We start from the raw sequence: 26480 nt of genomic DNA, 5'->3' as shown, positions 1-26480 counted from the left end.
ACCATCTACATACATACATATATAATTATTTGTCTTAAAGTAATAAAACAAATACTTAACATATAATTTTTAATTTTTCGGATTAGATTACTAAGGAATAATTTTTTATATTATTTGAAGCTAAATTGATTCCTAGGCGTGATATATTCAAGTTTCTGATTTATTAGATAGTAGAATGAAGCTATAGTTGACAATATAACTTTAAGAATTAAAACTAAATGATTAAATTAAAAAAAAGAAGCATACTGGGTGTAAATGTTACGCAACATTAGTAGGTATTATGCTTCGAATTATCATTCAATGTTATCAAAAGATAGGATGTGAGAAGTTAAAGTGCCTTGGATCTGTTATACAAAAGAATAGAGATATGTATGAGGATAAGATATCTAAAGTTATGATTAGATATTTAAACTATAGAAGTTCTGTAAAAGTTTTTTATGATAAAAGGATATAAGAAAAGTTTAAAGATAAATCATATAAAACTATAACGAGATTAGTTGAATTTTATGAGCTCAAATGTTGGCTTGTAAAAAATTCATTGATTTCTAAGCTGTGTATGACACGATGTAAATGTTAAGATGGATGTATGACAAATTTAAAAAGAATAATTAAAAGTTTATTATACCCGATGATTATGGAAGATATGCAGTCCAAAATTGACACTTATGTGTGACAAGTTTAACTGTCTTGGATTTATTATATAAAAGAATAGATATATATATGAGGATATGATATCTAAAGTTACTATAGAAGTTCTTTAAGAGGTTTGTATGATGAAAGGTTATAATAAAATTTTAAATATAAATCTTATAAAACTATAATGCTATCGGTTATATATTATGGACTCAAATGTTGGGTTGTAAAAAATTCATTGATTTCTAAGCTGGGTTTGACACAATGTAAATGTTAAGATGGATGTATGACAATTTTAAAAAGAATAATTAAAGGTTAATTATACTCGATGAAAGGTTTGATAAACATCTATTGAAGAAATGACGTCTAAAATTGGATTCAGGTTCTTAGACATATACGACAAAGCGTAGGTAAACATGATATGTGGTTTCATAAAATTATTGTCAGGTAATTATGATGGAAAAGGGGTAGCTAAGGTAATATTAAAATTTCAAAATGGCTTGTGGAGAATTGGTTTAGCGCCTTATACAACACTAAATAAGTTCAAATGAAAATTGAATATTTGAAAATTTTGTAACTAAATTGTTGATGGATAAGGCTAATTATGATAATATTTTGTTAATTATGATATCTAATTTATCGATTAATCAATATAAGACTAATTGTAATAAACTACGAAGCAAAAACACTTCCAAATGACGGTTGTGTTCGTGTTAGACACATGGTGGCCATGGCTCTGAGACATTTCAAAAATTGTGCCATGATTTTTTATGAAGAAATAATACCCTGATACTTTTTTGAAATGGCGGGACACGACTATGACGTGGCAAATTATGGATCTTAAAATAGTGGAAAGTATAAGTGTTGAAATTAATAAAACTAATACTCATATTTCCTCTAACAACAATACGACTTTTGACTTATCCCTATCCTTGTTTTTTTGAAGCTATAGACTTGCACAACCAAAGAGCTTCTATCGAAGCTATTTCTTGCCATCTTTGAGCTTTTACCTTGCTATTGTCAAAGCCAAAGTCGTATCTCTACTAGAAGCCAAATTGGTGCGTGTACCAATAGCCATCTTTAAAGCCAAGCCCTAAGCCATCTTCATAGTTGAACTAACATCTTTTCTCAAATGTGAGTATGTGTCGTGACCTTTGATGTACCTGAAGTTTTGAAATGCCAAAACTAAAGTCATGTCTTTGTTGTAACTAGGGTCATATCAATTCATTTTAGAAAACAAAATTTGTATTCAAAATCACAATGATTTTTAAATAATTTAACTATTTAACATGAATTGACAATTAGGATAAATAATTGAATAATATATAATTATACATAATTAAAGAAAATTCAACTCTAGGAATTAGTTATTTTTCCTTATTAATAACTCCAATTAGAGAAGCTCATGTATTTATGTTTTTCTTTAATTATTTTGAGGATGACGTTGGTATTTTTTCCCTTAGATTTTGGATATTATGAAAACAATACTAATTTTGATAAAATGTGTGAAAAGTAGAAATACTTAAATGATGCTCATATTTGATTTTCTTTTAACATCTTAATTTTGTTAATAATGTTATATTTCATAATGTGATTTTGTTAATAGAGAATAGTAGAAATTATATATGTTGCAGTAATAATTTATCAAGTATTAAAAACATGTCTATGATGTGTCATGTCTTGTGTTTTGCAATTATTCCATTTAATTGTTTGTGTTTTGTTGTGTCAGTGTCCCATATCCATTTTCATTCTTCATATATAATATATTATTTTCGAAATTGTTGATTAGTAACTAATTAATCTTATTAATTTTTAATTATTCTAATTAGTCATCTAATGAATCAATTTATTATTATCTAGTCTAATTCATTTAATCAATTATTGACTAGTTAGCAACTTATCCTAATTTTCTAAGTTATAAATTTAGTTACTATTTTATTTATTAATTAATGCAAGTTAATTAACCTAATTAGTATTTAATAAACATTTAGTTAGTTTAATTTAATAACTACTTTTTAACTTGAGCTATTTTATGCAAGCTATCCCGAGCATTTTTGTGATAATAATCTCGATAAGTTGAAATTCTGGAAAAAAGTTTTGTAGAATGTTAGCCCAACCTATCATTCTAAGAATGCTATTTTTTATATTTCCTAATGCTAAAATTCTCTCACTACAGTTGTTATACTTCTTAGCAAAAAACTGAGAACTGATTCTGTTGCCTTAAATAGCAGAATTGGGCTACAGAAAACAGTTTCAAATGGAACCATGCTATCATTTCTATTTATTATTTGACTGATTTGTAATCAGTATGCTTGCTTCAGCCTTGAATTTTTCATTTTTAATTTCCTATTTTTCTTATTTTTTGCTTTTTGTTGTCTGGCTGTTTTCACTATTTTAGTGACAAAAATAATCTTAATTATTTCTCTTGAAGAAGCCCTAGCTACTTGTTTCAGCATGCTGCCTTCTAGAATTTTTTAAATGTATGTTTTTTTCTATCAATGTTATAAGACTAGTCTCTCTTGTTGATTATACTGATAGAAATTTTTCATGCTTTCAGGGGAATATGTTGGTTTGACTGGTGCAAGGCTGAATGGTGCTGAAATGCTTGCCTGTGGCCTCGCAACACATTTTGTGCCTTCTGAGGTATGTTCGGTTGCCTTTTACAGAACATATAAATTGTGTCAAATATGTGAATTTTTTTCTTTTTCTGGGTACACGTTTATTATTGTGCAATTCATTTTGCTAGCAATTACTTTTGAAGTCTCAATCTTCTATTTTTTTGCATCCAATTGAAACTCCTTATTGAACATTATATAAAATTACTTGTATTTGTTTTCTTAAGGGCCACCCTTTTTTGTAGTATTGTTCAAACAATAGTTTTTCATGCTTGGAAGATACCTATTTCTTATTTGTTTCATTCTTAGCAGAGATTAGCCGCATTGGAAGAATCACTTACTAAGTTGGGCTCCTCTGATCCCTTTGCTGTTTGTGCTGTTATAGATAACCACTCTGAGCAAGTGCCTTTGAAAGAGACAAGTGCTTTAAACAGGTGTCTTCCTCTCTTCTTTTTATTATAATCAGAGGCATTGAATTATTTTTTTAAGTTCAATTAAGATTACATATCATATAATTTTTAGTTGATTAATATCGTTTTTATGTTAATTAAACCTTTGACTTAGAGAAGAGAACATCTGTTACTTTTCAATTGCTAAGCGTATGCTTTGTAAAGTTAGAGAATAGATATTCTATGAAAACTTGTGCTTCATTTAGCTTGCAATGGTCTCACATTTTCCACCTTTCCTTTGAATTCGTTGATTTTATCGCCTCATTGTTTCTAATTATTGAAAAACTACAAAATTACAATATGGAAATCAAAATATTGAACTGCTATAAGTAAGAAAATTATGATAGTAAGATATCAATCTAAATCTTGTTTGGGAACTTAATGGACTTGTGTGAACCATTTCCTTATGAGATGTACTTTGGTCACTTACTGGCTTCGGTTTATAACAACCATGAACTGACATTTGATATATGAAATAGTTTTTCTTGCAGAAACTAAGTGGATTTTGTAAATAGAAAATTCCTATGTGATTCTTACTGGTAACCAATTAATCAAAAAAATGGAAATTTGATGCTGATCGCCACTAGTCGGTCTTTGTCAGGGAAAAACCAGGGAATCAATTTCCCGTTTATTATACAGTAGGGTCCTTACAACGGTCGAAATAGGATATTCTCTCATGGAGAAATTAACGTTTGCTCTTATTGTTTCCTTTCGCATGCTTCGGCAATATTTACACTCATTCAATTATGGTGATCACTAATCTTCTCCTTATGTCCATACTCGACCAGAACATTCAGGTCGGCTTTTAAAGTGGTCCATTGAGCTCAGTGAATACGACCTTGTTTACATCTCTCGAACAACAATTAAAGCTTAAGCTGTGACAGATTTCTTGGCGAATTTCTCAGAAACGGGTGGATTAAGTGAAGAACATGAGTCTGGAACGCAGGCTTGGACCCTTCACGTAGATGGAGCTTCGAGCGAAACTAAAGTAGGAATTAGATTAGCTTTTAGTAGTCCGATCAGAGAGTTTAATTATCATTCGGTCGTCCTTGAATTCACAGCAACAAATAATCAAGCGGAGTACGATGCCTTAATAGGTGGACTTCGGTTAGCTCGAGAAGTGGGCTTGTAACATGTAATTGTAAGGTCTGATTTTCAACTGGTTGTCAGACAGGTTAATGGTGAATTCGAGGCCTGAAATGAGATAATTTTCAAGTACTTGATGAGCGTAAATTGGTGATTCTAAGGTGACAAACTAGAACCTTAACTAATTTGATCTAGATTTTGAAGCTTAAAACTAGGTTATTCCACAATAATGTTTGTAGTGCATAATCTGGAAGTGACAAACTAGAATCTACCCAGGATAACCAAAGATTTAGGAATTTAACTTTAGGTTAGCCAATGCTATTTATGCACTCGGAAGAGGGTGAAAAATAAGATTGCTCCTATTTGACACAAATACATCTAATTATTTTAACATTTGATTCTTATACTGATTATGATCTCTTTGCAAGGGGAAAGAACTTTCACATAATTTGAACTTTTCTACGTAAAACTAGTTTAGAAATACTACATTTTCTTTAAGCTTTGAATTTTCTTTAAGCTTTGAAATAGAATTAGTAAGAATTTAGTAACTTCTTTTTATACATAAACTTGCTACCATATTTCCTAGATAATTGTCTCGACTTATGTAAAGTTTTACTAAGTCCATAAAAAGAGCTTCACCATCCCTGTGGGATCGATATTGGGGTATTAAAAGAAAATCCTATATTACTTGAAACGATATATATACTTGCGTTGTACCCTTAGTGTTAAAATATTAAACAAATTTTAAATTTTATAACATATTTATTGTTCACTCTAGCTGCTAAAATAAATTAGGTCAAGGTTTTGATCATCATTTTGGAAACAAAATTATTAAGTAACTGCGGGTCGGGTCAAGTTTTTAACGCCGTTGTCTGGGAAGAAAAAAACAACGAAACTTTTAACTTAAGAAATTTATTTGAACTAAAGACTATAAAAATCATAGTGTTTAAATATATAAGAGTTTGTTTTGTGTGTTAAAAATATTTTTAAAATAAAAAAAATATTTTTTTTTGAGTGTTTTGTTTAATTTTTTTTTCTAAACTTTTACTTTTGTATCGTAGTTCAGGATCTGAAAGTTTAGTATCTTACGATTATGAGTTAGAACGCATTATAAAAAAATTTGAAAATAAAAAAAAAACCTCACTATTTACAAAAAATGACAAACACATACATAATAACATTGATAATCAAACTGTTGAAAATGAACATTTTCATGTACAAAGACAATTAGTTTGGGGGAACTTCATCTGAGGATACAAACCCCTGCTATAGTTGCCAACTTATTTAAACTTAAACCTACTATAATCTAAATGATACAAAAAAAATCAGTTTGGGGAAACTCCATTTGAGGATCCTAACTTACACTTTGCTAGTTTTCTAGAATTATGTGCTATATCTAAGTACAACGATGTATCAAATGACGTTGTTAGACTTAAACTTTTTCCTTTTCCCCTATGAGATAAAGTTAAGATGTCGTTAAACTTATTAGCACATGGATCTATCAGAATTTGGAGAGATTTAACATAGAGATTCTTAGCTATGTATTTTTCATCTTAAAAAACTACTATGCCTAGAAACAATATGACTTCATTTACTTAGTATGAAGGTGAGTCAATCTATGAAGCCTGGGGACGATTTAAAGAACTTCTTAGGAAGTGTCCACATCACGCTTTGGCATACTAGTTATGTATTCAAACTTTTTATAATGGGTTAGTAGGATACCTTAGATTGATTATTGATACTGTTGCTTGAGGTTCATGAATGTCAAAATCATTTGATGAAACATATGAATTAATAGAATAGATGACTACTAACAACTTTCAACGACCCTCTGAAAGGGTATATCTTAAGAAAGTAACTAGTGTTCATGTTACTGATGCGATTCCAATTTTGACATCTCAAGTTGCTGCGATATCTAGGAAATTAAATCAATTTGGAATAAACTTTTCTCAAACACCTCATATGATTCAGGAGAATTCATTGGGATGATTGATTAATTCTCAACTATTCTTGGAGACTTTAAATGCAATTAATAATAGACTCAATAACCCATATTCTAGCTATTATAACTCAGGTTGGAAAAACCATTCTAATTTTTACTGGAGTAATAATTACGGTGGTGGAAATCAGCAATGAGGGAATAATCAACTGAACCCATTGAGAAACTAGAACAACTAGGGTAATACTAACTATAGACCTTATCCTCCTAATTTTACAAATAACCAACAATTAAGGAGAAGTTGTCTTTAGAAGAAGCTGTGTTACAAATGGGCAATTAATATGAAGTCAGAGTGTTACAATAAAAATATTTAAAATAAACTAGGACAAATTGCTAACTCACATACCAAAGGGAGCACTTCCTAGTAACAGTAAAACAAATCCTAATGATAAAAACAAAGAGCAGGAGCAAGTTAAAGCAGTCAAGTTGAGAAGTGGTAGAGAATTATATACTTGAGTGTAAAAAGAGATTGCAGTTGAGAGCGAAACTGAGAAACTGAAAAACATGAAGAAAATGTTCTTGAGAATATAGAAAAACTTGTCTCTCCAATTAAGTGCAATGTAGAAAAATCACCACCTCTATTTTCTCAGAGCCTTAAACAACATAAACTTGATAAAAAATTTTCCAAGTTTATGGAAATATCTAAGAAGCTGACAAGCAACATTCCTCTTGCTGAAACATTGACGCAAGTGCCATGCTATCTTAATTTTATGAAAGATATATTAAATATGAAAACGAAGTTTGGAGATTATGAAACTTTTGTACTTAGTGAAGAATGTAGTATAATAATCCAGAAAAATCTTCATAAAAAACTCAAAGATTCTGGTAGCTTTATTATTCCATGTTCGATAGGAGAAAGATTTTGCGGAAAAGCCTCATGTGATTTAGGGGCTAGTATTAACCTCATGCCCTTATCAATAATTAGAAGACCAGGTTTATGAGAGATTTCTCCCACCACTGTAACCCTTTGGTTAGCTGATTGATCGATTACTTATCCTAAAGGGGTTATAAAGGATGTACTGGTTAAGGTCGATAAATTTATTGTCCCAGTTGATTTCATTGTTCTAGATATGGAGGAAGATAAAGAAACACCAACTATTTTAGGGAGACATTTCCTTGCTACTAGACGAGCTATGATTTATGTGCAAAAATGAGAGATGACCAGGAAGTTACTTTTAATGTGCTAAAGTTAATGAAGTATCCGACGGAAGGAAAAGAAGATGAATGTTATAGAATAGAGATTATTGATGATTGAATTGATAACCATTTTAGAGTAAGTTAAGAAGTTAAAACAATACTACGAGAATTGGGGTATGAAAATGATACTGATTTTCAAGATAAATCTATTGAGATAATCACTGATGATTCAAATTATATTCAGGAAAGTTTTGATATTTTAGATACCACTGAAAATAATAAACCTCTTATTCCTTCAATTGAAGAAACTCCTGAACTTGAGATGAATGTGCTCTCTACACATTTAAAGTATGCTTTTTAGGGAACTCATCAACATTACCTGTTATAATATCCTCAGACATAAGTGGAGATCAAGAAGAAAAATTAGTGGAAACATTGAGAAATTATAAAAATATTTGGATGGACGTTAGCGGATATTAAAGGTATCAACCCTTCAATCTGTATGCATAAAATTTTAAAAAAAAAAAGATAATCACAAGCCTAAGGCAGATCTTCAAATGAGATTAAATCCTATCATAAAAGATGTTGTAAAGAAAGAAATTTTAAAGTGGTTGGATGCTGAAATTATTTATTCTATTTCTGATGGTGCTTGGATTAGTCCAATTCACTGTGTTTCTAAGAAAGGAGAAGTGACCGTAGCTATTAACGAACACAAGGAATTAATTCCAACAAGACAAGTCACTGGGTGGTGTATCAGTATTGATTATAGAAAATTGAATTTCGCCATGAAAAAAGATCACTTTTCTCAATCTTTTTTGGACCAAATGTTGGATAGGCTAGCTGGACATGAATACTTTTGCTTTTTGAATGGATATTCAGGATACTACCAAATACCTATAGCTTATGAGGATCAAGACAAAACAACATTCATATATTCTATGAAACTTTTGCTTCTAGCAAAATGCATTTTGGTTTATGCAATGTACCTACAAATTTTCAAAGGTGCATGATGTCCATTTTATACGATCTAATTGAGAAAGGAATTGAAGTTTTAATGGATGACTTCTCTGTTTTTGAAACCTCCTTTGATTCATGTTTAGATTGTTTAGCAGGAGTTCTAAACGCTGTGAAGAAACAAATTTAATTCTCAATTGAGAAAAATGTCAATTTATGGTCGCAGGAGAAATTATTTTAGAATAAAAAGTTTCCGAAAATAGCATGAAAGTAAATCCAATAAAAATTCAAGTTGTTGCTGAACTACCTTCTTCTACCACAGTAATAGGAGTTAGAAGTTTTTTACGATATATTGTTTTTTATAGGTATTATATTAAAGATTTTTCTAAAATTATCAAGCCTCTGTGTCATCTTTTGGAAAAGACGCATTATTTGACTTTAATGAGAAATGCCTAAATTCTTTAATTTATTTAAAGAATAATTAATCACTGTACATATTATTGTTTCACCTGATTGGGAAAAATCATTTAAATGTTTGATGTGAGTGATTATGCTATTGGGCAGTGTTAAGACAAAAGTATGATAAAATTTTTAAAGTTATATATTACGCTATTAATACTCTTGATGAAGCTCAAATAAATCACACTACTACTGAAAAAGAATTATTGACAATAGTATATATATTTGATAAATTTAGATCATAGCTAATTGGAGCTAAATATATTGTGTATACTGATAACTGCTATACGATATCAGATGCTGATGAAGGATGGAAAAGTAAGATTAATTAGATGGGTCTTTCTGATGCAGAAATTTGATTTTGAAGTAGTGGATATAAGCTTTTTTGATAATCAAATTGCTAATAATTTGTCAAAGTTTGAACAGGAAAATTATGGTACTTTTGATGATGAAGTATGAAAATTTTATTGATGAACAATTATATACTAATTCTGAGTGGCATGTGCTGTGGTATGCTAATATAGTTAATTATATCGTTAGTAATATTTTACCCTACGGATTAATAAGCCATTAAAAATAGTTCATTCATGATGCAAAATTTTATTTCTTGGACAACCCTTATATATATAAGAAATGTGAGGATTAAGTTATCCGAAGATGTATACCATTTGAAGAAACCTAAGAAATTTTTTAAAAATGTCACAAATTTAATTTTGGGGGAAATTTTGGGATAGATAAATCTGCATTTAAATTTCTATAATATGGATTTTATTGACTTACTTTATTTAGAGATGTTAATATTTATGTAAAAACATGTTACAGATGTTAGAGAGTAGGCAATACTTTGAAAGTTTAAATTTTTTATGTATGGGGTTTGTATTTTATGAGATCATTTATATCATCTTTCGGAAACTTGTATATGTTAATTGTTGTGGACTGTATCTAAATATATTGAAGCAATTGCTTTATCTCGATGTGATGCTCAAAGTGTTGTAAAATTTTTGAGAAAAAATCTTTTTACTAGATTTAGAATGAATGCCGAGAGTGATCATTACAGATGGAAGAAGGCATTTTAAGAATATAAAAATCGAAACATTAACGCAGAAATATGGAGTTGAAATCGAATTGCCACAACATATCATTCTCAGAGTTGTGGTATAGCTGAAGTGTCTAATCGTGAAATTAAAAGAATATTAGAAAAGACTGTAAATCCTAACCGGAAAGATTGGTCTGCTAGATTTGATTATGCATTATGGGCCTAAAGGACTGCTTATAAAACTCCTATAGGATTGTCACCATATAGACTTATTTTTGAAAAATCTCGTCACCTGCTAGTTGAATTTTATCATAAAGCTTATTTGGCTATAAATGAATTCAATTATAATTTGAAAGATACTGGTGAGAAACGATTATTGCAACTAAATGAGCTCGAGAAAATTAGAAGTGAATCTTATGAGAATACAAAAATTTATAAAAAAAGATGAAGATTTGACATGATCGAAACATTTTAAGAAAAGATTTTGAGCCTGGACAAAAAAGTTTTACTTTATAGTATAATATTGAAACTATTTCCCAGAAACTTAAGTTTCGGTGGTCGGAGTCATTTATTGCAATAAAAGCTTATCCGTATGGTGTTGTGGATATTAAGGATCCAAAAACTGAAAAAATATTATAGTAAAACGAACACAAATTGAAACCTTATATATGTAGAAACAAACCTCTATATGATTAAGTCCTGATGTTGGGTCAACTAGAGTAAACCATTGGATATGTCGGGCTGACGTATTAAGTTTTAATGGGACCTACAAGATGTAAGGAGGCATAAAATGTTTATTTAATGATCTAGATGAAGTTGGGACGAGATAATTGGACGTAAGGTGCTTAATTTGGCACTGACGCCTAATCGCCGAAATTTGAGGCCTAGGCGCCATGGTTCAAAAAACATGGATAAATCGCCCCTAGGCAATTTGAACCCATTTATTCCCTTTATAACCTCCTTAAGCATGCCTAATGATCCTAAGGCTTCAATATCTAGGCGTGGGAGAGCATTTAGGAGGAGGAAGTGAGCATATGTTCAACTTTTACCTGTGATTATGGAGAGCAAGAGCAATGGAGTGTTTGATAGGAAGAAATCCATCAACAATGGCGCCCAGAATTACGAGTGGAAGTTAAGCATATGGAGTCCATGGAAAAGTATCAAAAGCCCAGACCAGCGAAAGCATATGAGAAGAAGTCTAGGACAGGGGCAACGATTGATAAAGACAAACGGCTGATGAGAATTCAGTCCAAGCAGTCCTGTTAGAATTTTCAGCAGCCAGCATAGTACAACCAGGAGCTAGCACAGTACAGTCAGCCCGGCCAACAGTCTTTTCAACAGAGACCATACAGGTGTATTCCTTCAAGGATGAAGTTGTGGTGAATATGTTTCAGAACTTGATGAAGAAGACTGGATTCAAATTACCCGATCCTAAGAAACCAGAAGAGGTAGACAAGAAAAGTCACCCTAATTATTGCCCTTACCATAGACTACTTGGGCATAACATAGAGGGCTATTTCAGTTTTAAAGAATGACTTGAGAGGAACTTTAAAAATGAAAATATAACGATTCTGAAAGAATATTTAAGAGAACCTGAAAGAGGTTATGTAAACATGATTTCAGCCAAGACGATTACTTTGATATACCCGTACGCAAAGAAGGATGGATGGAACACAGTCTGGACCAGATCCTCTAAGGATAACCTGGTCAAATACAGATCACTTTGGAACAAGCTGCCGCTTAGAGTCTCAAACCTGTCGAGCCAAAGATGAACATTACACCGGAGAAGTCGCCACAGTCGAGGATGAAGAAGAAGGAGATCATGCACGAGATGGAAGGTTGATAGCTTGAAGGGTAGGATAGGGGTTGACCCTGTTAGACTGGTTTTCTCTGATTTCGGGAAGAAATCCCTCAAACCGCTAACCATGTACGACTATCTCTATGTTACTCCAGGACCTTATAATTCCAAGGTTTATGAGTTCGACTATGTTCTGACTGTTTCTACTAATGATGTAACTGACCTCAACCAATCTAACCTCGATTTCGATTCCCAAAACAACCCTCAAATCATAAAAAATCTAGATGGATACGTTAATAAAAATGAAAGAGACATCGATGATACCGGTTACAATAGTGTAGGGAGCGAGGAGCCAGTCCTCGAGTGCAAAGGAATGCCAATCACAATCAACGTGGACTTCTCTGATTTAGAATCAGCACCAAAAAGTCAGCTACCACGTTAAAAGAAAAGGAGATAACATAAGTGAATTTAAGGAGTGGGAAGGTTTACCCCCGAGAGCGGCTCCAACTAAAAAGGGAAAATAAATAGTCACGCAAGAAGAGTCACATCCGTCGATGGTAGGAAATCAGAGGTTCAAATAAAGTAGATTACAACGTACTAGCTCCTTTTAGGAGGTTGCCAACCAAATTAAACATCTATGATGCTCTGATCCTGTCAAAGGAGATGAGAGAAACATTGATCAAGGTCTTACTTGATCTAGAAATTTTCTTAGCTCAATTGGCTAGCACATCCTCGGATGAAGTTTGTTCGTTAAAGGGACAACCCGAGGTAACCTTTACTGACGAAGATTTGCTACTCGGAAGTACCAATCATAACTGACAACTCTATATTTCAGTCAGCATCGACAGATTTGTGCTCTATAGAGTTCTAGTAGATCCAGGGACGTCGCTCAACCTAATAAGTCTACAGATGTTAGCATATTTGGACACTGATGCTCGAGAACTTACCGCCGAAAAGATGATTCTAAGAGGATTAAATTAGAAAAGAGAATATGTGCTTGGATCAATAACGCTATTGATGAAGGTTGGTGATCTAGTAATAAGTGCAAAATTCCATATTATCAACACGGAGACTTTGTTTAACACTCTAGTTGGACATCCGTGGATTCATGTGCACAATATGATTCTGTCATCATTACATCACTTACAAAGAAGGACAAGAACACTATATAAAAGGGGACTTACAACTATTTTCGATACACGAAGTAGGCATCCACAAAGACACCGCCTACTACTCTTTATAGAGAGGTCATGCTAAATAAAGATGAAATTTCAAAGGGATAAAAAGAATGGGATCAAGAATCTCCCACTGCTCCTTTGCAAAGAGTCGGTGGAGGCTCTTTTAGCCCACGCATCCGAGATCAAAGTTAGAGACGCGGGTAAAGAACTCACCAGGTTGTTGAATAGACGAATCCACCTATTAATATCAACGTAGAAGGAAGTTCTGAGGAGGATAAATCCGATAAAGATATGTTCATAGTGCGCCAGAAGAAACCCCAGTTTGAGATCTCCTTGGAGAATGGTGAAAAGAGTGAACACGCATCGATGTACTATCGGATCAACTACTATGTGGAAGCCATGGCCTTAACTCTGATTCACCGTCAACAGATCGAGAGTATGAGGGTTAAGAAGTCCGGAGTGTTGGTTTGAAACCGATCAAGTTTTACCATGCTTCTCTATCTTTTAATTCAAAAACCTATGTAAACTTAGAAGAAGATGATTCTAATGAATTAATGGAATTACCATTTTGATACTTTTCCCCGTGTATAAAAAAACTAATTCAACAAGGATATATGCCGAAGGATAAGTTGCAGCTCTTTAAGAAATTATTGAATGTTAAGTGTCAAACTCTCAACTCAAAAGACGTTCTCGGATTTGGTATAATAGGGTCGGTCGATGATTTGAAATTTTGCATGGTTGTTACTAGTGGATCGGTAGAAGAGTGCTTCGATGTAGGAGAAGATTTTAAAGATCAGCAGATAGAGGATGCTCCGCTAGAATCCGAAGAGGAAATCAAAACCACAGTGGATTAATTAAAGAAAGTCAACCTTGAGACTGAGGAGCAGCCCCGACCTATTTTAATAAGTTCTCTACTCTGTGAAGAGGAGTCTACAAATTTAATCAAACTATTGTTGGAATTCAAGGATTACTTTGCTTAAAGCTATGATGAAATGCTAGGATTATCTCCAGATGTCGCAGTGCATTGCCTTGGAGTGGATCAAAGCATAACTACAGTAAAATAAGCTCTCGGAAGAATGCGCTCGAAATAGGTGTTGACCTTACTTTTGTGAGGATCTCTTCTAAATCAAAACCCCTTTGATCAGGACATGTATTGAACGATGCAAATCAATTCAAGCTCTCAAGGATTCTTCTGCAAACCTTAAGAGCACTATGACCATCAAGTCCATCTTGGGGAAGAGTTCTACCAAAATTGACCCCTTGAACCTACTGGGGTTCCCAAACCCTAAGAGTTGGATTAAACCCTAGTGTGCCCCTATTCAGCCCAAGTCTTGGTGACACCCTAGACCGGTTAAGTCAACAATAGAAAACCCTAATTTGAACAAATTTTTGACTAAATTGACTGGACCTAATGGTCACCGCCTTGACCGTTTGGTCAATCCTAGACCCAATGGTCACCTCATTGACCATTTGGTCTGTGGTGACCATTTGGTCAACCTTGGAACCAACGGTTTCCACATTGACCATTTGGTCAACCCTGGACCCGATTGTCAACCATGATCAATTGGTCAACCCCATACCGCCATGGTCAACCTATGAGACTAATGACCATTCTACGATCCATTTGGTCAACCCTGGGACTCAATTAGTCAACACTGGTCAATTGGTCAACTCCACATCATCTTACCCATTTATTCTGAGTATGCAGTTTTCAAATTGTGAGGCTCACATATAGAAAACATATCAAAACAATTGTGCATTTTTAGACATTGATTTTAGCATTGGCAGGTTTTCATGCAACTTCTTACATTAGTCATTGTCTGCGATCATGGCCACTTATTTATTGGTTCCAACTTTGTAGGATTATTCTTGATCTCTCCATTATTCACATATCTAAGATATAGTAGTGTAATGAAGTTGCATTTCTTCATACTGAGATGGTGCCAATGCTGCTGTAGTAGTTTGAACAACCTATCCAAATGTTCTAAGCGCTCTTCTAACATTATATTGAAATTTAGACTACAGTAGAGATAGATAATAACGAATTCATACAAGTAAAATCATATAACAGCATTTAGCAACCTCAAGATGGTGACGGGTGTGCTTTAGAGCTATAAAGGCATAACCCACTCCTTTTCTTGAATGCATCCTTATATATATATTAATATCATTGACGCACATTTGATGATATAGCTACATTCAAGATGAAGCTTAGAGAAATGGTGGCAGGCTTCAATTGATCTATTAAGTCATGACAACGGACAAAAATTCTTGATCATGTTTTATGTGCATGGCACTAAACACATGGTCTCCACGTGCCATTCTTCTTGAGAACCTTCACAGTGGGTGATGTACAATGCAAATTGCTGGGCTAGAAGCCTCAATTCTTTTGTAACTCTACAATCTTCTTTCTGGTCTCTTCATTCTTGATGTCAAATTATGGTAAATAGGAACATTTGTGAGATCATTGTATGGCTTCCAAAATGGCATTTTGGAAGTGGATTTAGGAGAAAGGTGGTTGTAAAATAGTAAGATGATGATAGTATGCGAGGTCGACGGCCTTTTGATGGGGATAGGAGTTGTTTGGCGGCTATCCTAGTTAAAAATAGTGAGGCGAATGACAAACAATGAAGTACGGATTAAGAGAAGTTTCCACTACCTCTTCATGAACAAGCTACAGATGCAAAGCTCCAGAGACGCCAATTGCAAAAGGAGAAGAATCTGGTACTCTTTAGAGCAAAAATTATGTATTACAATCTCCTAAGTACACAAAATAAAACTAAAGTTTACTAAATTAAAAAATAACAATATATAAATAGTTCCTTATAGAAAATAATTCTAATTAGAAATAAAAAATTAGAAAATAAGTCAAAAAAGGCAAAAATCATTACTAAATTTGATAATGAGATGGGAAAGCTGCCTGGTTGCCTATCTATTGATCGCGGGTCTTCCAATTCCGTGATAATACAGAATCCTGCAATTTCAGGTTCATGGAATTTCCTATCCCACGATTATGTGGAAAGCTCGTGTGTCAATTTGGTAGAAATATGCTTGTCATGTTCTGTGGGTCACATTGGAGGGCAATCCTAGTGGCTAATGGAAGTTTAGTGCATGCTCTTTTAATAGTTGTTGTAATTGTAGATCTCCAGTATTTATTATTGCAAAAGAGCAAGACTCCTGTCTTTCTCCATGACAAATTTGATAAGCATAAGCAATTTTTTTGTGCAGCATTTGTAAGTTTACCCGCGACATGTTGGCACTCCATGGTCCTTCTAGTATTTGAGGAGTATGGAGTGATTTTTATTAAGTGTAGACTCTTGGCATGAAAAATGGGAAGTGTAACCATCTCGTAAAGCATCTCATCGATCTAGGCCTTGGTGATTGTGAATTTGAGCTAATGCAAATCCTCATCATGGACACCTACTGAAGATACTCAATGCTATTAAATGCTTTCATTTGAGGGGAAATGATTGTGTTATAATGAGTTTGTAAATTGGAAGATTATCGAGATGTATATGAGATTAGGGAATGGTCTCATATTAAAAATAATATAATGGTTGAGTTTCTAACTATTATTGCCTGTGATCTGCTGGCTTAAGTTTTTGGGTTAATGAGTTTCCATCCACTTACATATTAGACCAGGTCCCCTAATATTTCATTCTTAAAAACAAGTGTAAATGGGCATTCATTAGGTGTTTTGTTGTTCGACACATGTGGTCTGAACTTTTGGTTGTTTTTCTTACTACAACTAGTTATCATTTAATCATCGTTATTTTAAATTATATCTTGATTACTTATTAGAGAAATTTGTGTATGTGATCGCTTGTTATTTTTGGTGGATATGTGGCTGGCTTTGGGCTTGTAATTATGTTATAACTCAAAAGGTTCAAGGCATCGTCATGCAATGATCCCTTAACCATTCCTATCCATGTCTTTTTGACCTGCAAGCACAGTTTTTTGCTTCTAAGGCCCTCTTTTTCTCTGTTTTGCAGATTGGATGTTATTGATAAGTGCTTTTCTAAGAAATCTGTTGAAGAAATTATATCAGCTCTTGTAAGTTGATATCTGCGATTGTCCAGTTGATATGGCTTCTTTTCTAAGTTCTCAATATTCCTTGTTGGTCATTTGAACTCATATCCTGCTTTTTGTTTAAATTTATCATTTCTTAAATATTGAGCTCAAAACTTGTCTTTCAATCCTCGCTGCATTGCAGGAGCTGGAGGCTGTAAATAATGCCGAGTGGGCACTGGCTGCTGTTCAGTCTTTGAAGAAAGCTTCTCCTCTGAGTCTCAAGATCTCTCTTCGATCGGTATGGGCTAGCATATATCCTTGGTTAACATGTACTTGTATGATATATCTTTATTTCCTTAAATTGCGATTCTGCGATCTCATTAGTAATTATACTAAATTTTCTATATGGAAGGCATGTTACGTAAAGTGTAAAGTTTTCTTCTTTTTCTTTTTAATTGTTATTTTGAAACAGTAAAATTTTCTTTTTTAATGTTACTTTGTATGATGCACATGCATGCCACACAATTCCTATGTATTTACATGTCTAACACCCAAACTTTATTTCTTACATATATACGGCCTTGACTATGCATGAAAAGCTGTATTTCACTTTTTAAAAGTTAAACTTGTGGTATTTTTTTTGTGATATAAATGTAAAAAGTAAAGTTTAGTTAGATATGTAAATACCTAAGAATTAAATGTTAGGTATGTAGATGCCTCGTTTTAGCACCTGGGGCAGTTTGCTGGGTATTTCTTGGTAAATACGCAAAAGAAATGCTTTTAATCTGTAATCACTGTTTTTTTAGATCAGAGAAGGGCGGCTCCAAAGTGTAGGTTTCTGCCTTGTTAAGGATTACAGAGTCAGTTGCCACATTTTGCGTAAGGAGGCAAGCAAAGATTTCTTCGAGGTACCTATATCTGTATGCAATATGATATTAACACTGAAGTTTTACTTTCCGAGATCTTGTGCAGTCATCAACTAAGACTCTGCCATTTTATTTTTATGGAGCTTTTTGCTTTTCCAATTTGTCCCATTGCCAAAATATAAGTTGGGATCAGAAAAAGCCTCTAGCTAATTGACTACAATTTTTTTATTCTAGACATTTATCTCAAGGCACCGATAGAATTTAATCCCAAGTCTTTTGTGGCTTTATTTGACTGAATTGGTGCTCAATATGATTGAATTGGATCGTAGGACCTCTGGATATACTACAATTGATTGAGTGGAGGTTGTACATATCATAATCGGATGAAACTGCGGGTCCCTTTAGTATCACTTTGGTTTCTTTGTCTCTTGTTTTTTATTTTTATTTTTTCTTGTGTTTTTGAAAGCATATTTGGTAGTATAATTTATTTGTGTTCTTATTCTTTTTTTTAAAACAATTCAATATATTTTTAAAAATATTCAAAATGCCTAAAATTTATCGAGTGGTTTTAGAAACAACTGCCTAAATCGAGCATCCAACTTGTTTTAATTTAAATCAAAATATTAAAAAATAAAATAAAAATAACAAAAATCATGAGTGATCCCAAATAGTCCTTTAGTCTAAAAATGCCAAGTAGGCTCTTATATGCTGGTGCTTTGTTTTCATCAAAACTTGATAAGGAGATGTGGAACTACTGGGAACATTTTAGCTTTTCTTGATGCACTAAGCTCTGAATCTTCATCACTATTCATATCAAGATGTCAACATGTACATGCTTGTGTTTCTAATCCTTATTCTCTAAGACAACATCTACCTTTCATCATGAAACACAGACATTAACGTGACTCAAACATGAATACCACACAGAAATGATATATACAACAATCAAGTGACCTGCAAATAAGAAATAAAAAGGTGAAAGAAAAAGGAAGAGAAAAGAAAAAAGAAATAGTTATGCGAAGAAAAAAGTAAATAGATTAAACAAAAAATAAATGGAACATAAGAAGAAAAAGAGAATAAAAGAAAGAAAAAAAATATGGCCCGCTACTTCTCCAAATTTTCCCCTTCTACTAATGAATGGGGAGAGATTGGGTCGAGTAGTTTTAAATTTTAGATTTACTTCTAGATGAGTGAAATACTGATTAATCAATCGACTCTTTGTACCACAATCATCACTAAACAAATTCATGATTTTAAATTCCATCCTGACCAAAGTTTGGTAAAGATATTTTGACCCAATTTTTATCTAATGAATGGTAAATATATTACATTTGTGTGCCAATATGTTATACTTGCTTTGTTGGATTCAAGCTTTTCATTAAGAAAAATGACATACTCCTAAATAAAACCCACATGAAGCTCTTGCCATTTCTTCATTCATGCTGATCAAAAAAAAAAAAAAAAAAAAAAAACCTATGAAAATAGACGACACTGCAAACTTAATTACCCCGCATAAAAGTATACGGTTCAAATGATTTTCTTATGTAGATTTTTTAAAATGTGTAATATTCTTTCATGAAGCCTACTATATAGCACAAATATGATGCAGTCTTAGGCCTTTGTTTGCTTTCGATAATTTATTTGGATATCTTTTGGAAAGATTTAAATACGTACGGCTCAGTTCTTATGTATTTAAATATCTAGCACCAACATTGCAATTATTACATGTATATGCCATCTTATATGCATGAAAATGTGTATTTCACTTTTTAAAAAGTTAAAATCGTGATAATTTTTTTGTGATATGAAAGATTTGGGTGGTATAAATGGAAAAAATAAATAAGACTTTATGTAACTACATAAGAATTTGGTGGTATGTTTGTAAATGCCCTTATCTTTTAACCCCTTTAAAGTCTCTCTCTCTCCACCGCACTATTGTAAATTTGCACAGTATGCTACTTTAGCGTAATAACTACAAGCTATCCCTGAACTGTCCCCCATGTCATGGCAGGGTTGCAGAGCTTTGCTCGTGGATAAAGACAAAAACCCAAAGGTTCACCTTCCACCTCACATTTTTCAAATTTTCAATAGAAAACTTCCTTGTTTTTTTTTTTTTTTTCTTTGCCCTCCCGTTGAAATTTCACACTGGTGTATGCAGTGGGAACCTTCCAGATTGGAATTAATAAATGATGAGATGGTTGATCGTCATTTCTCCAGAGTGGATGAAGAAGGATGGGAAGACCTGAAGCTTCCCGTTAGACAAGGTTTTGGTATCAAGCTTGGATCAAAGCTCTAAAGACATTTATAAATCGCTAAGTGGCGGTATTGAATGTCCTGATTTCTGTTAAAATATTTTCTCTGCAATTGGTTTTTTTGCCATTTTAACTGGACAATAATTTCCTCTTTTTGTTTGTTTAAATTTGCTGTAACTCTTTGGATTTTTAAGACATTAATATTAAAAGAATTTAATGAATTCTGTCTTAGTTTTCAAATATCGGCCGTATGCTTGATGGATGTTGCGTATGTTCATTTTTTTTTTTTTTAAATGTGAGTATGAATATTTAAATGCTTATGCAGTACATGTTAGTTTTATATCATTCATACAATCAAAAGAAAAGTAATGTCTAATAATTCTACGTATAAATGAAATAGAAATACAAATGTCTCAAAATTTATTTCACATTTACCTTCTCCTTCCACCAAACCATTGATGCATCTATGACGTTTTTAATTGGATCCCAACCAAGTCCACTAGTTTCTCTTTGAAGCTACTTTCCTATTTTCTAAACTTTATTTTTTAACTGCAGTCATTTATTCTCCCATTCATATGATCTTTAGAATCTCTCTTGTAATTTTTTTGTAATGTTCTGTCAACCTTCTTTGCTGAAATGTATCGTTCGCAAATTTAATTAAATCTCTTTTATACAAATGTTACAAAGAATTATTTTTTTTGTCCCATATAGCGGATGATGCATCATCTCTTATGTTGCCCATTTGTTATTGTATCTATTAAGTTGATATATAATCTGAAATGTTTTAATTACATGATCATAATTAATATTCATCAAAATTTTCAGAAATCAAAAGAAACAATTAGGCAACTTATAGTGAAATATAAAATTAAAATATCAACATTATCAGGATTAGATAATTTTAGCAGCTAGTATTTGCAGTAAATAAATGTTGCAAATAAAAATCAACAAGAGAAAATGGCTATGTAGAGGGAGGCTTTAATGTGCTATATAATAGATGTGTACTACAACTAATTCATTTGACTTGGTGATTTAAGTAAAGTAAATATAAGCAATGAAAGTTTAACACATCAAAAATGGATCTGCACTATTAGGGAGTTAGTGAAATAAAATAAATATTAGAATTTCAATTCAATGATGGTGTGGATAATAGAGAAATAGTATATTATATGAAGTAGTAGGATCGACCATACACTGAAGCATCTAAGGATTTATAGTGCTTTGAACTATTAACCTATGTTTACTAAGCTCCCATTTGGTGATTTATGTCCATTTTCTTGGAAAAAATTTTCCTCCTTTGACATAGAGGACAACCACCAAAAATGACATGATATGCTTGGGCTGACAATTCATCAAGGATTATAAATGATATGATATTCTCAGTCTCGCCCTCTTCTTCCATATACAAATTATCATAAAAAGCATTAATTTACATGAAATTGTTCAAAGATTTACGATAACAATGACAAAATAATAACGGGATTTTGATGTATTAAGCTCTAGAAAATGATGATACTTAAACCAAGAATTTCAAGCACTATTAAATCACGTCAATGACAGGAAAAATAAAACCAAGCTTTATGAGTTAAAGTGAAAAAATGAAAATTTACATACATCTACTCATTTTCTATGTAATTACAGATCTAAAAACCAAAATTCAATTATTACGTACATGCAACCTTATCTATGCATGAAAAAGAGTATTCCACTTTTAAAAGTTAAAATGGTGGTATATTTGATGTCGTATGAAAGATTTGTGCTCCATAGATGTAAACAGTAAAGTTTAGGTGTTTGATATGTAAATATGTAGGAATTAGGTTGTATGTATAGACCAAAAAATCATTACAAATACCATAGATAGTTACATCCATCTCAAAGCTTCACCACTAGGCACAAGAGCACAGTAACACATCCATATCCCATTAATGGCCACATAAAAAAATTAAAGAGGAAGGGCACAGAAATTGAAAGACAGGAATGTGTCGGCTTTCTACTGGAGTAAAAATTAGAGCATTACCCAAGAAAATAGAATGCGTCGAATCTAACCTCCATTTTGAAGATAAAAAATATGTATCAAATTAACAAGTGAAATGGGAAAAGCGATTACTATCTTAAAATGGAGAGAGGCTGAAGAGGTAACCATTCCTACTAGTTTTTTCTTGGTGACACAGAGATCGTGCAGGGTTGCTGCGAAGAGGAGGCAAATGCAAACCGTAGGCACCAACAAAAATGACAATGGTAATTAAATGCAAAGAGGACACTGAAGCATATAGTGACCCATGATTATGATTTTAATGAAAATGAAGCCGTGGTTCGTTTGTATTTCATTGAACGCGTTATTAAAATGCATGGGAGGCTATAGCAGTTTGGAACTCAAGCCAAAAAGCACAAACAAATGGCCCCTTAGTATTATGTTTAGCAATTCTCATTCTGACCTTTTCATGTAGGGTCTGAATATCATTGATTCTGACATTGGAATTAGTGTAAAGCTCAATAGCTAATAGAATCGGTACTAACTCCAAAGATATAAGAGAATTTTTTTCTATACAATCTCAAATGGGCTGTGACCTATAAACCGACTGGTAGAATGATTATATGCATACTCCATTTATGGAAGAACCAAATCATAGTACCTGATGTTCTATCTCAGAAATCATCTAAGAAAATTTTTCAAACTACAGTTTAGACACTCTATATGCCCATATATCTAATAGATGGTTGTTGAATTGAACTGAAGCTTTGTACCTAATTGGCCGCATGAAGACAAATTACCATCTTAAAGTCTATGTCTCTAATATGTGACGTGTCCATCATTTTCTGGAAAAGAATAATTTTTGTCATCTTACAGAAATGGTCTATTACAACTATGACCGAATTTTTATTTTGTTGTGTCTGAAGTAAGCTTACCACAATATTCATGCTCGTTTCAAATCAGAGTGCCTCTGCGAATGAGAAGAGGAGTGTATCAACCTATATTATGTCCTTGACTCTTAGATCAATGGCATACCCTACACTATTTGTCGTGTGTCTCCACATCTTGTAATAATATGAGATAGTAAAATTTCACTTTTACTAAGGGGAGAGCCTCGTCTAAACCAAAATTTCATATCATACCCCAGTTGTGATGCATTTAAAATACTTTCCATAAGGGAGTTTCGAGGAATGCACAATCTATTCTAGAAGAATATGTATCCAATAGATCTATGATATGCAAATACGACTATCATGTCATCAGATCTAAATATCTTAAAAATTATCATCAATTATGTACAAGTCCCTCAACATCACAAAAGTAACTACCTTAAACTACAAATTAATAAAAAGCGATAACTCAGTGTATCAACTAATTTGTTCTGACTCTTTGCCTTAATTTTATGCACAAAATAGAAAGATGAGAGAAATTTTATCCATGAGGCATATCTGACCTTTAGCTTACTTTGGTTATTCAAAAATTCTAAGGACTTGTGGTCCCTATAGAGTGTAAATTCATGTTCTAGCACATAATGACTCTAGTGATTGAGGGCACTTGAAATATGATAAAACTCTTTATTGTAGCTAAAATACTTTCTCTTGGAATCATTCAATTTTCACTAAAAAAGAAATAGGGTTCCTTCCTTCACTTAGCACATCCCCAATTCTCATAATGAAGAAATCATGCTCCACATCGAACATTAATTGAAATTTAAAAGTGGTAGAATGAGTGCTTAACTCATATATTTTCTTAGAGCATCAAAATTAATTTGGGCTTCATCTAATCAAGCAAAATGGTCCGACTTATGGATGTTGACCTCAATTTTTTTTCAATTTGTAATTCCCCTCAATTTATTAAAAAAACATGAAATAAAACACACAATATAGAAATTAAATCAATTAAGTTCATCAGTTCTTAAAGTTGGACGGAAATGCAGCTCGATGAGAGAATATTCTAAAATTATCATTTTATTCTCTGGAATTGTCATTTTCTCTACAGGTCATTGTAGTGCTTAAAATCTCATGCTATGAGCTACATTTGGTCCATTATTAAAGTATGAGCAACATGAAATAAGTTTTAGTGACCATCAGATAGCTTTTTATGTGAAATTTTATGTGGTGAGATTTCTTGCATAGAATTCATCATATGTAAAAATTCTTCATCGAAGAGTCATTTTACAAAATTGACTAACCAAACACATTTGGATTAGTGAAATCTCTTAAATGAGCTCATCCTCATATAAATCTGACTCTATTTTGAAGCTCATTTAACATATGATAATTTGGATTATAATTGTGATTTTGTCCTTGAAATGAGCTTAAATCAATTCCAAACACAAAATATAATCAAATTGAGCTTGGAACATAAAAAATGACCAATTCAAAGTTCATTTGAGCTCTTGACAAAAATTTCTATTTTCATGGGGTGGAACTCACACTTTAGCTCCACTTTTCTCGCCTCGGAGATTATTTTGACCAAAATCAACTGTAATATTTGATTGCTTTAGTTATTTGTCTTCCAAAATGGATTAAAGTTATCATTTCAGCAAAAACTTCAAAAAATTTTTGCCTCTAGACAACGTGCACTTGCATGTATGGACACTTGTGTGCCTATGTATGCCTAAGTAAGCATCTGCGCTCCCCCGATAACAGGAGCAATTTAAAGAACTCCTTAAGAAGTGTCCATATCATGCTTTGCCAGACTGGTTGATTATTCAAATATTTTATAATGGGTTAGTAGAATCCCTTAGATCTATCATGGACGCTGATGCTGGTGGTTTATTAATGTCAAAACTAGTTGATGATTCATATTCTTTAATTGAAGAGATGGTTACTGACATGCCAAAAAATGTGCTACTTTTTCATAAAAATTTTATTCTCATTTTTAATGATATTGGACTTTAATGAAAAGTATTTTGCATGCTTTTTGTTTTAGGTACATGAGATGGAGTTTTGGAGAAAAAAATAGCAAAAATGGAGTAATTGGGGTTAAGAAAAGCGAAGGGGCAAAAAATGAACTAGCGTTTAGGAGCCAGCTTTTGGCGCCTAGGCGCCAGACCCTATATGCAGAAACAGTGAGCCCAACGCCATGGAGTTAGGATTTGGTGCCTAGGCGCCAGACAGTTACTTCAAGATTCTAGAAGACTTGCGCTAAGACGCCTGAATCAGTTTTTTTAAAAATACACTGTATTTGACAAATTTTGAAGGCGCAACTGAAGTGACCCTTGAGGTATTATTAATGATATTTTAAAGGGATTTTTTTGACATATTTCCTCCTATAATTTTTCAGTATGGCCGAGAGGTCCTAGATAGGAGTAGGAAACGTAGATTTATACACTTTCTGAAGAGATTGGAGAGAGGATTTTGAGAGATTGTACTAGCATTGCATGGATCAACAAGAGACTTTGTTGGAGGGATTTTCATCTTTCTTTTAGAGGAAAAAAACTAAGTATTTTATTCTTCAACTCATTAAAGGAGATCTACAACCATTTTCAGTACATGAGGTTGGTATTCATGAAGATGCTGCTTATTATACACTTCCAAAGAAAAGTGTCTTCTCCCGAGAAGTTACAACAAATAAAAATTCAGAAAAAGAACAAAAAGGAGACCATTCAACTACCTCATTACAACATGATGGTGAAGGTTCTTTTAGTTCACACACTCAAGATCGAGGCTGGGGATGTGGACGAAGAAGAGCCAATACAATTGTTGAAAGGACTAAGCTAATCATCAACATCGGTGATGAAAACAGTTCCGAAGACAAAATAATGATTACAAAACAAAAGAAACCTCAGTACAGGATCTCCTTAGAAGATGATGAGAAAAGCAAATATGAGACGATGTACGATCGGATAAACCACTATGTGAACACCTTGAACCTCACTCCGATCCTTCCTCAAAAGGTTGAGAGTTTAGAGGTTAAGGAAGTCCCTTGTGCTGGTTCAAAGCCGATCAAGTCTTACTGTGCTTCTACTCCTGTAAACTCTGAAAATCATGTAAATTTGGATGATCCTAATGAATTAATGGAATTACCTTT

At 32.8% G+C, this 26480-nt stretch overlaps 1 protein-coding gene across 2 annotated transcripts in view; it reads left to right on the top strand.

Moving 5' to 3' along the window:
* Positions 1 to 20674, top strand: part of LOC110039455 (3-hydroxyisobutyryl-CoA hydrolase 1-like) — an 84739-nt gene extending 64065 nt beyond the window's left edge. For both annotated transcript variants that reach the window (XM_020744516.1, XM_020744515.1), the window contains 7 exons: positions 3191 to 3276; positions 3561 to 3682; positions 17337 to 17397; positions 17558 to 17653; positions 18162 to 18263; positions 20233 to 20274; positions 20380 to 20674. In XM_020744516.1, coding sequence (XP_020600175.1) covers positions 3191 to 3276; positions 3561 to 3682; positions 17337 to 17397; positions 17558 to 17653; positions 18162 to 18263; positions 20233 to 20274; positions 20380 to 20517 — 647 coding nt within the window. In that variant the 3' untranslated portion in view covers positions 20518 to 20674. The remainder of the gene's footprint in view (positions 1 to 3190; positions 3277 to 3560; positions 3683 to 17336; positions 17398 to 17557; positions 17654 to 18161; positions 18264 to 20232; positions 20275 to 20379) is intronic.
* Positions 20675 to 26480: the final 5806 nt, after the last annotated feature.

The sequence above is a fragment of the Phalaenopsis equestris genome, unplaced genomic scaffold (assembly GCF_001263595.1).
Source record: "Phalaenopsis equestris unplaced genomic scaffold, ASM126359v1 Scaffold000002, whole genome shotgun sequence".
Taxonomy (NCBI): Eukaryota; Viridiplantae; Streptophyta; class Magnoliopsida; order Asparagales; family Orchidaceae; genus Phalaenopsis; species Phalaenopsis equestris.
The sequence above is the reverse complement of the archived record's forward strand: the minus strand, read 5'-3'. Positions and strand labels throughout refer to the sequence as shown.